The following is a 10956-nucleotide window of genomic DNA, read 5'->3' on the forward strand; positions in this document are numbered from 1 at the left end:
GAGCTATAGCTCACGAAAGCTGATGCTCAAATAAATTGGTTAGTCTCTAAGGTGCCACAAGTACTCCTTTTCTTTTTGCGAATACAGACTAACACGGTTGCTACTCTGAAACCTGTCAAAACATATTGTGTGATCTGGATTTCAAAGATGACCTTTTATCGTAATGGTGTTTAATATTAGTCTTTCTCCATCCCCCTCTAGCTTTTAACTTTTATCACATATGACAAAGCATACTTATCTTTTAACTCTTGTATAACTCCCTTCACTTGCTGGATTCAGGTCCTGTCTGAATTTTTGTTTTCTGCTAAGACATTTTGTTCACCATGTTTGCAGTGATCAGTCCAAATTTTTGAAAAATTCACACTGAGACAGAGAGGGCCTTTTTTTAAAAAGAGAGAAATTTAGTAAACTTAAAAAGTGAAAAGACTAATAGTCAGTTCCCTGTTACCGTTGAATGTCTCTTTAAATTTAAAAAGGAACTTCTTTTATAGGTGTTAAATTTATTAATAATATTTGTAATTATTAATATGGGATAGCATCAAAAGCCAAAGGCCAAACGGTAATTGATGCAGTTGCTATAAAGATGCCTAAAAGCCTAACTAATAAGCAATTTACTACATCCAAACAGTAACAAAACATTTGTAAGCATATGATTAAGATATTTTCAAATGGGCTAAACCCAGGAGTGATTAGACCCATATTGGTTAGCTCCAATGTGGTCAGGCAGGTATTAGCAATGAACCCTTTAAGAGTTTACTTTTTATATCCTTTAACAAACAAGTGATGTCCTTGCCATTACTGACTTCTCCTAAAAACAAATTTGAGACAGTTCACCCTTATTTCCAGTCTTAATCCAGATAAGACTTACAGCCTTCTTTCTTCCCAAGGCCTTTCCTTTCTTATCTTGTCCCCGCATTCCTTGCTTACCGGCAGAATGATGGGAAGGTTGGGCCTTATTTCTTTTAAGACAGTTTTTCTTTGTCTTGTTACTGGAGCTCTTTATTTTCTTAGTTACTTTTGGAACCATACATCCTTCCCACACTACAGCTAATACTACTTATTCTCATGGACTTCTTTTACTTGCTGATTCTGGCCTTCTTTACAGCACATATACATATCCTTGACCAAATTAATCTTTAATTTTATACTTATCCCACAAGATGTGTTTCTGTGGCGGTCTTAGCTATAGTGACTGAGTGATAAATGTCAATACCTTTGCTGACTTCCTGAAATTTAACGGTATTGTAGAACAGCTGTTATGTTCAATTCTTTTTCTTTAAGAAGTGAAAGGAAGAGAATGCATGTGTGCTGCTGGGTTAGTACTTGGATTATGATATCACCATGCTCATTAAAATGGACAGAAAGGCAACAAATGACTTCTATGTTCCGTTTTAAGCAATTAATAATTAAACATTGGGTAATTGGAGATGGAGACCAATTTTGAAACTGATTTAATCTTTAAGCCCTAAATTATTTGTAGTAGAGATATGCTAACATTTTAAATGTTGCAGTGATGGCTAATTTTCAGCTGTTGCTGGTACTACTATTTAGTAGCTATGGTGACTTTGAACCAGATTAAGAAAGTGTCAATAAATGAACTAATGCCTGCTCCTGCTCCCATTGGATTCAATGGAAACTGGGCCAGGCCCAATGTGGTTTGTCTGTATACTTGCTTTCTTTGAGTTTACTGTGTTTTAAATTTAATTACTCTGTGTAGCAGATTGAGATGCCTGAGTCCCTGAAGAGTAAAAAATCCAGCGTCCAACAAAGTCAGGTCAGTGAGTGAATGACGTACCAGAGTACAATCCAGACTGAGGCCAGGTCTACACTACAGACTTATATCAGTATAACTACGTTGCTCAGGGGTGTGAAAAATCCACCCTTCTCCCGTTGACATAGCTCCCGCCTCTCGGAGAGGTGGATTAACTACGCCAACAGGAGAAGTTCTCGCTTTGGCGTAGGAGCATCTTCACTAAAATGCTACAGCAGCACAGCTGCAGCGCTGCATGTGAAGACAAGCCCCGAGTAGTTGTCATCTCTGCCTTGGGGTGCCCGTTGTAGTGCTTTGCTGCCGTAGCCTCCAACCTGGACTGCTCACAAATAGCCTCCAGCATGTAAGTCCCGCCCAGCTCTGGCTGTGTGTTCTGCAGCCAGCCAGCCACACCTTGGCTCTTAGTAGCTATAGTTATGCTGCAGGGTGACCCGAACAATTCCCCAGTGCAAGATCTTCCCTCCAAAACGTATATCTTGCACTGCCCAGCCCTCTCCTGGATAGCACAAATATATTAAGTGTCTCATTCCTTTAAGGAAATAATATGCCAGTTTATCATTTTAAATAATTATCCAAACACTTCAACTTAAACAACTGTGTTAGATAAAATAAAACAAGCTTATTCACTACAAAGAGATTTTAAGTGAGTATAAGTAATAAGGTATAAAAGTCAGAAATGGTTACAAGAAAAATAATGAGAAACTGCTTACTGGTGCCTAACTTAACTATATTAGATTCAAGCAAAGTTTGTCACCATATGCTCCAGCAGATTACTGGCCAAACTCTCAGGTCAGGCCCCTCCCTTCCCACCCAAGTCCAATGGCTGTTTTCCTTTGTCGTCTGACGTGCAACCAGAGACACACAGGGAGAGAGAGAAGGGGTGTCTGCCACTTCTTTTTATAGTCCTGTCCCCCACTTTAAGTGTTTACAGCTGGGACCAAGGTGACAGGCAGTCTGCGCGGAAGGAAACTCCATGCTGTTCTTTGCTAAGATGTAGACTGGTTGTGGGTGTCTCCAACTTCATAACATATTTCAGTAACATACATATAGCAAAACTTCATAATTCCACATACAATGACTACACATACAATTTAACAGGATATTAATGTTCAACAGATTAAGACTTTTAAAAAGATACCTCACAAGACATACTTTGTACAAAACATATCATTATATCACCATGGTAGATATGAGGGTTTCAGGGTATTGCTTTGGGGTACAGAGTGTCACACCCACATGTCTAACTTTAAGCATGTGACTATTCCCACTAACTTCAATAAAATTGCTCACATACTAAAGTTAAGCACAGACTTGTAAGTATTTGCTGGATTGGGACATTATTATTAAGGCATAACACCAATAAAAAGCAGCACCAAATGTCCCAATTTGTCCCATCTTTAGAGCATTGAAACAAACATTACTGTAAATGAGTTTTAATCATTGGAGCAGTTTCCTGCTCCAATGAGAAATTGTCTCCTAAATGCCGACCTAGAAGTGCCATACACTGCATCGGTAAAATAGGATAATGTCTGATAAACTTTTTTTTAGTTGCATTAATGTTCATACTTATCTCTGAATGTCTGTTGGTTTTTGTGGTTACTGTAATTTGTGTGCTCTTACTGTATTTAACTGTGTATTTGTTTCTCTGCAGATAGCTCACTCTGGTTTTATACCAAGAAAAAGGATTTTGGTTAGACCAAATAAAGAGGACGGTGTTTTTGAGAAGATAAGAGAGGAAGATCTGTGATAGATTCTTTAGAACTGCCTATACAAATATGTTGCAAAGTATCAATTATATTAAAATAGTCTTCAATTTAACAATACCTTACACATTTTTCTAATTCCTTGACAATTATAACATTCTTGATCTTGTAGTTTGAAAGATCCAGTTAACTGCTCCCTCAAGTTAGAACTTGCTACAAATTTGAAGAAAAAGTGAAGACAGGGCAACATAAAAACATCTTACATTTCTTGTGTATTTTTATAACTGAAATTAGAAATTTTTAAAATAGAAAAGTCTACTGAAATGTTAGAGCTGGAGAATTTAATTTTGCATTAAAATACAAGGTTTTATTAGTTAAGAGTGTTGGTTTAAATATTGACAGGTTTCAGAGTAACAGCTGTGTTAGTCTGTATTCGCAAAAAGAAAAGGAGTACTTGTGGCACCTTAGAGACTAACCAATTTATTTGAGGATAAGCTTTCGTGAGCTACAGCTCACTTCATCGGATGCATATTGTGGAAACTGCAGAAGACATTATATACACAGAGACCATGAAACAATACCTCCTCCCACCACACTCTCCTGCTGGTAATAGCTTATCTAAAGTGATCACTCTCCTTACAATGTGTATGATAATCAAGTTGAGCCATTTAAATATTGAGACTGTGGTTGAGTGCAGCTCAGTGTTGCCATCTCTGGATTTATCTGGGAGGGCCACCCATTTCCCTTGGACACATACCTTGCCATGATCATTTATGCTCTTCCTTATCAAGGGCAGCAAGCCTACTACAATGCCTCCATGCTCCTAACTGAGCTTCCCTTGATGCTGATCTGGAGACTGCAGTAGTTGCTGAATGCAGCTGTTGTTGTACTTCCTGGCATAAGAGCAAGGGAATCAGTTATGCCTATTAACGCACACTGTGGAATCTACATTGGCTGCTAATATGCCTAAGAACATATGTAAAGGTCTTAGGACTTGTCTACACAGGGAATTCAGGGGGAAGTTAGTGCAAAATAGTTAGGGTGTGAATTTAAAGCACAATAACTATTTTTTCACTAGCTATTCCAGGTTTCTTTCCCTGTGTAGACAAGTTCTTAAGTGTTCATATATATAGTCCTTCAAAATGTAACCTCTAAAATGATGAGTCCATGCCCAGCGATTATGCTAAGGCTGTTCTTGGTCCCTAATTTCAGACAGGACCAAGCTACAGGGAGAACTTTCTCAGTTGAGGCACCCTGGGTTGTAAGAACTACTGAGAGGGAGGTTCCTTGGCTGTCTCCAGGGCACACTGCAGACCCTGCGAATTTCACCTGGCCAATCCTTGACCAGTTTTTGATCCCAATATTTTGCACAAGCTGGTGGGGTGGATATTATGAGGACTGTCAGGAATCCTTCTGTGCCAGCTTGCAGGAGTCTGACTGAATGCGAAGTTGGGCTGGATGATTCTTCTGACCATGTGTTGTGTTTGTCCGTGCTTTGTAGTATGGTGTGCAGATCCTTATGATTGAACTGTTTGGTAACTCCAGTTGAAGTAACAAACTGTTGAATATTGGGCAACAGACCTCTAATATCTGACCTATCCAGAAAAGGGCTGGACAGTGCAGAAAACACATTTTGGGGGAAATCACTGTGTTGAGGTGATCCTGGAAGTAGTAACCAAGGCTGGTGGAAGCCAGAGTGCGACTGGAGTGTTGCTGTCAGGCTGCTGGGATCGGAACTGCTGGACAAGGGCTGCACCTATACACAGACACTTAGGGTGTGACCTGCATGCTGTTTGTGAGCGACCCAGGTTGGGAGCTACGACAGCAAAGCATTGTGAGGCATCCAAGGTTGCAGGGCTGGCAGTGACACAACCCCTCATTGGTCTGGATTGTACCCCAGAGCTTCACACTTTCACACAGCAACGGAGGGGGGTGGGGGGGTGGGAAAGGCTGTTTAAACTAGGAAAATGTCTCTGTAAAATCACAAAATTTGATAGTGGGATTTATGAACAGGACAGTACTTCACAAATGAAGTGGATGTTGATCTAGTCAGTTTTTTAAAAGGGTTAACAGTTTGAAGTGTTTTACAACACTTTCATGTTCTCAACTTTGAAGTCTGATCTGTTTCAATTATCTACAACTTGTGCTTGTTTTAGAAATAAACATCACTGTTTTTAGTAAATTCACATAGCTCAACACTTAAATAACTGGACAGTTGAAAATTACGGTACATATGATACAAATTGGCTGAAAAACTTCAATAGGGAAAGATTTGTCAGGGGTATAAATGATGAGTAGCAATTACTAAACATCTATTAACTGCTTGAAATGTTCTTTTAAAGATTTAAAGTTTTCACCTGGATCTCATACTAAACTTAAAGGTACAGGCCTACAATGAACAGTAGAACAATGCTAATAACTACAATAGCCACCTTTTGCTTAAGCTGTGGATGGTAGCAATTATCTTCATTAATCATACCCATTATACTGTCATTCTGAAGAATGAAATCATTGCTGCTTTAAAATAATTTAAATTACCTGTAGTCCATTATTGTCTTAATAGTAACAGCTGCTACTTTTAAAAATGTACAAACATTTTTAGCAGCATGTGATGGGAAATCATTTGAATGCCAAAAAATGTTAACAATGAATAAGAAATATTGTTGGTATTAGGCTTTAACAAACATCAAGAATCAGATCAGAACCTTTGCTGTTGTTTGGTAAAAGTCTCTAATTATTATTTTCATACCTCAGGTTCCTTCTGGGGCAAGATTAGGTTCCAAGCAGTGGCTTGTATTTAACAGTTAACTAGGATAAAAGAGTCTTTATTGCCCCAGCAAACCCAAACTTTCATCTGCCCCTCAGCAATGGGAACCAGCAGGAAGGACCATTCATAGACCGAGCACTGCTTTCCACTTGCATCAACCCTCCAGTATGAACAAATATACATTCTTTAGTGGAGTGCCGGGCGGGCGGTGTGGCCAGAGCACCCCTACCGCTGGAGTGCCCCTAGCCCCAGCGCTGGGCGGGTGGCACATGGCTGGAGCACCCCCAGCCCCAGAGCGCCATGTAGACAGCGTGGACGGAGCGCCCCCAGCCTCAGAGCACTGGGCGGGCAGCCCAGTCCCAGCACCCCTATGGACAGGTAGCACAGCATGGTCTCAGCCCCAGGCTTGTGTGCAATTGCCCCAGCCTGGATGCCTGCCCCAGCCTCTCGGCCACAGAGGAGTGGGAAGGGAACTGAAGCAGGCAAGAGAGTGTCGGGGGCAGAGTGTGGGCAGGGCCACACCAGGCTGTTCGGGGAGGCACAGCCTTCCCCTGCCTATGCTACCTGCTGCCCATTCTCAAAATGGTCCAAGTGTTTCACTTATGTCTGATGCATATATTCCTTTGATTCCTGTCAAAGTGCAAGGCCAGCCATGGTAGACTGACAGTAAACATTTGGCAATGTTACTTTTATCATGGGGGCCTATAATAAATTCCAAATAGGGCAGAATACACTTTAACCACTACCTGATGTAAAGGAAAGAATTTCAAAAGTGTCACAACTTGCTCTTATGCCCCAGCCACAGCATTTGTAGACCAGCCTAACCTGTAGGTGCACACTTTTATCATGGGAATGCTGACTACGAGGAATGCCAAAGACTCCAGTAGACCTGTGACCGTAAGGGGAATTGCGTAACAGGTCCCTGTGAAATGGTCTGAACAAATTGTTACTCCATTGTAAGGAATCTGGACAGAAAGTTTTGTGAAGAGAATAAAAGAAAACACACTGTGAAAGAAATAATTCAAAACAAAATGAAGATCAGACTAAGTATATGTAAGATGATATAACCAGTTCTCTGTGAGGGAAAAGAATCTGTGACTGTGCAAAGAGAAACAGTAACATCACTAGCAATTAATCTTATGCACAAAACTTAGCTGGGATAGACTTTGTGTTCCTCAGGGTGCGGGAAGCTTGCGCAGTCCCTGTCCGTGCTGTACCTGTTCCGTACATAGTGAAGACTTACAGCTCCAGGGCTGTCTGTGTGGCACCGTCGCCAGCACTGTTTCTTTTTTCAAATGGCCTGAGATGAACTTCTTTTTAAATGACTGAAAATTATATTCTTAAGATCATTGTTTTCAAAATAAAAATGTGCACAGCCTTATTAAGAAATGTCAGTGGAAAGTGAGAATTACCAAAAGGAGAAGCACGAAAAGAAAAGATTTCTCACTATTTTATGCTAAATTAAGGCCAAAAAATGTTGAATTATAAGTAAGGCTACAATTTTGTCATGGAGGTTTTAGAAGTCATGGAATCCATGACTTCCAAAGACCCCCGTGATTTGAGCCCCTGCGGCAGGGAGCTGTGACATATTGCCTGAGGCAGCGGACCCCCAAGCACCCAGCTGCCGCAGGTAGGGCGGATACCATGCAGCTCCCAGCCACTGCGGGGGACAGAGGGACACCCGCAGCTCCCAGCCGCTGTAGCATGGCAGGGGGACCCTCACAGCCCTTGGCCAGCATGGGGGAAAGGGGTGTGACGTTCCCCTGGTGTTATCGGGACTGGTGATGTGCTAGGTCACTCCAATCCTCAACTCTGGGAGCCAGCCTTACCCTGCTCTGCTGTGAGAACCCCCGCTCCTGGGCTGTTCACACACAGCCTCTTACATGTAAGCTGCTCCTTGGATTGTGCAACCGAATGACATTAGCCAATATTTCCGGTCCCAGACACAACCCTCAGAACCTCCATCTTGCAGTGCCCAATTATGCCCGCTGGATGCTGCAAGCTTATATGAGTTCATCAGTTGAACAAACAAATTGATGTGCACCAGGCTTGTTATCCCAAGGGGAGTCTCTGACACACTTCAAACCAAACATACTGCTTCAGGTAGAATAAACAAACAAATTTATTAACTACAAAAGACAGATTTTAAGTGATTATAAGTCAAAGCATAAGAAGTCGGATTTAGTCAAATGAAACAAAAGCAAAATGCATTCTAAGCTGATCTTAACACTTTCAGTGCCCTTCCAAACTTAGACACTTTTCACTACAGGCTGGCTGGTTGCCCTTCAGCCAGGCTTTCCCCTTTGGTCAGCACTTCACTCGCTTGGTGGTGGTGTCTGTAGATGGAGGTGGAAGAGAGAGAGTGCATGGCAAACGTCTCTCCCTTTTATCATGTTCTTTCTTCCCTCTTGGCTTTGCCCCCCCCCCCCCCACCACCTCTTCAGGGTCAGGTGAGCATTACTTCATCGTAATCACAAACTGACCAAGGGAACGGGGATGACTCACTCGAGAGTCCAACAGATCCTTTGTTGCTGCCTAGGCCAGTGTCCTTTGTTCCTGTGAGGCTGGGCTCGGTTTGTCCCATACATGCCCTGATGAGGTGTGAACTGCCCCTCTGTTCCTGGAGAGTTTTGCCCGGGCTTGTTTTAAGCCATGAGGACACATTTCCAGCCTCATAACTATATACATGAAATTGCAGCCGATAACATTACTATAAGATTACTATAACAACAATGATCAGTGCATCATGAGCCTTCCGAAGACACTCTACATGACAAACTTTGCATTGGATACCACACAATCATTGTATAACAATGAATATGGGGGTGCAGGGTGTTCCCCTGAGATACAGAGTGTCACAGGGGTACTCCAACAGCTCCCCACCACGGCGGTGTCAGGGGGATCCCCACAGCTCCCTTCTGCTGCAGGGGGACCCCTGGAGCCCCTGGCCCCCCACAGCTCCCCACTGCAGCAGTATCAGGGGGATTCCTGCAGCTCCCCACTGCTGGGGAGCAGGCAGGGGGACCCCCAGAGCCCCTAGCCACCATAGGGGGGCAGGGAGATCCCCACTGCTCCCCACTGTGTCATCAGGGGGATTCCCACTGCTCCTCACTGTGTCATCAGGGGGATTCCCACAGCCCCCCACTGCTGGGGAGGGGGCAGGGGGACACTGCAGCTTTCCACTGCAGGGGGCGGGGCAGAGGGACCCTGGAGCTCTGAGCCCCCAAGTGTGGTGGGGGCCCCAGGGCTCCCAGCCACCTGCAGCTGCCCAGCCCTTTCCCATTTTATCATGGATATTTTTAGTAAAAGTCACAGACAGGTCACGGGCAATAAAGAAAAATTCATGGAAGCCCGTTACCTATCCCTGACTTTTACTAAAAATATCCATGACAAAATCTTAGCCTTAATTATAAGGCACTATTAAAGCAGGCATAATGCTGGGAATGGGGGACAGGAGATGGATCACTTGATGATTACCTGTTCTGTTCATTCCCTCTGAAGCACCTGGCATTGGCCATTGTCAGAAGACAGGATACTGGGCTAGATGGACCTTTGGTCTGATCCAGCATGGCCATTCTTATGTTCTTATAAAACTAATTTGTAGCTTCTGACAGCAGCCCTGAACAGTCCCAATGTCACTCTTCAGCATACTGGTGAAATACTTTCCCCCTCATGTTAATTTCCAGCATGCTGCCATGAGCAAACTAGCCTGCTTTTACAAGCAAATTCAGTATCAGTGCCACTTTTATTTTCTTTAAAGGCAGCCATGTTGTAAAGAGGATATTTCTTTTCCGTTAGATTTTAAAAAGCTGAGGGCTAAAGAGCTGCATGCTCATTAATTAGCAAGTTTACCAAGTTAATTTACAAACCTTACACACATGGAAATAATTTCTTCTAATATAGGAAAGGCTGTTTTAGATGCAAGAGTTTTAAGTGTATAACCACTTCTTTAGGTGTTACTGAGCTGAAACAAACCTTTACGTTAAATGCTGGTGCATTTTTCTAACTATTAGAGATCAGGATGGACCTACTGTGGGGATGCATACCATCCCACATCCACTGACTGTGGGGTTCTTACCCCTACCACCTGGTGCTGGCCACTGTTGGAGACAGGCTGCTGCACTGGATGCAGGTCTGGTCTGATCCAGTGTGGAGGTTTCTATGTTCCTATGCTCTGGCTAGTTGCTATCACTTCAAGCCTGATGAGCTATTTCTGTTATTTTAAGGCAGGCATTGCCTTGGTACCCGAACCCCTGAAGTTGTACATGAACACTGCAGACAGGAGGTGTGACTGAAGCACCCCTAAACAGCCCTACCTGAGCTAGCTGTGAGTTGGAGTAACGCATGTGGGGCTGCATGTGCTAGCTTAGCGCCCTGCCCCGGTCCCCGCACCTGCAGCCAGGCTTCGCTGCTCGATCAAAGCTCGCAGGGATTGGCCAGAGGGGTGCTAGAACAATGTTTATAGTGGGGGTGCTGAAAGCCATTGAACCAAACGAAACCCTGTACATCAGCGATCCCCAAACTGTGGGGTGTCCCCCCCATAGGGGGGCACGGCCGGGACCCAGGACAGCCCCCCCACAGGGGGTGGGGAGGGAGCGCCACCCAGCTCCGTTCCCGGCCCGGCCCCAGGCTCCCCGCCCGGGGATCCACTCCCGGCCCGCGCCAGGGCCCCCGACTGCCAGCCGTGGCTGGGGATCTGCTCCCGCGACTCAGCG

At 43.7% G+C, this 10956-nt stretch overlaps 1 protein-coding gene across 2 annotated transcripts in view; it reads left to right on the plus strand.

The window, feature by feature from the left end:
* SNX31 (sorting nexin 31) overlaps positions 1 to 3852 on the plus strand; it is a 62887-nt gene extending 59035 nt beyond the window's left edge. The window contains exons 13-14 of one of the 2 annotated variants that reach the window (XM_037892190.2): positions 1718 to 1774; positions 3423 to 3852. In XM_037892190.2, the coding sequence (XP_037748118.2) occupies positions 1718 to 1774; positions 3423 to 3518 (153 nt within the window). In that variant the 3' untranslated portion in view covers positions 3519 to 3852. The remainder of the gene's footprint in view (positions 1 to 1717; positions 1775 to 3422) is intronic. The other variant, XM_037892191.2, reaches the window with a different exon arrangement.
* The last annotated feature ends 7104 nt before the right edge of the window (positions 3853 to 10956 follow it).

Source organism: Chelonia mydas, chromosome 2 (genome assembly GCF_015237465.2).
Source record: "Chelonia mydas isolate rCheMyd1 chromosome 2, rCheMyd1.pri.v2, whole genome shotgun sequence".
Lineage (NCBI taxonomy): Eukaryota > Metazoa > Chordata > Testudines > Cheloniidae > Chelonia > Chelonia mydas.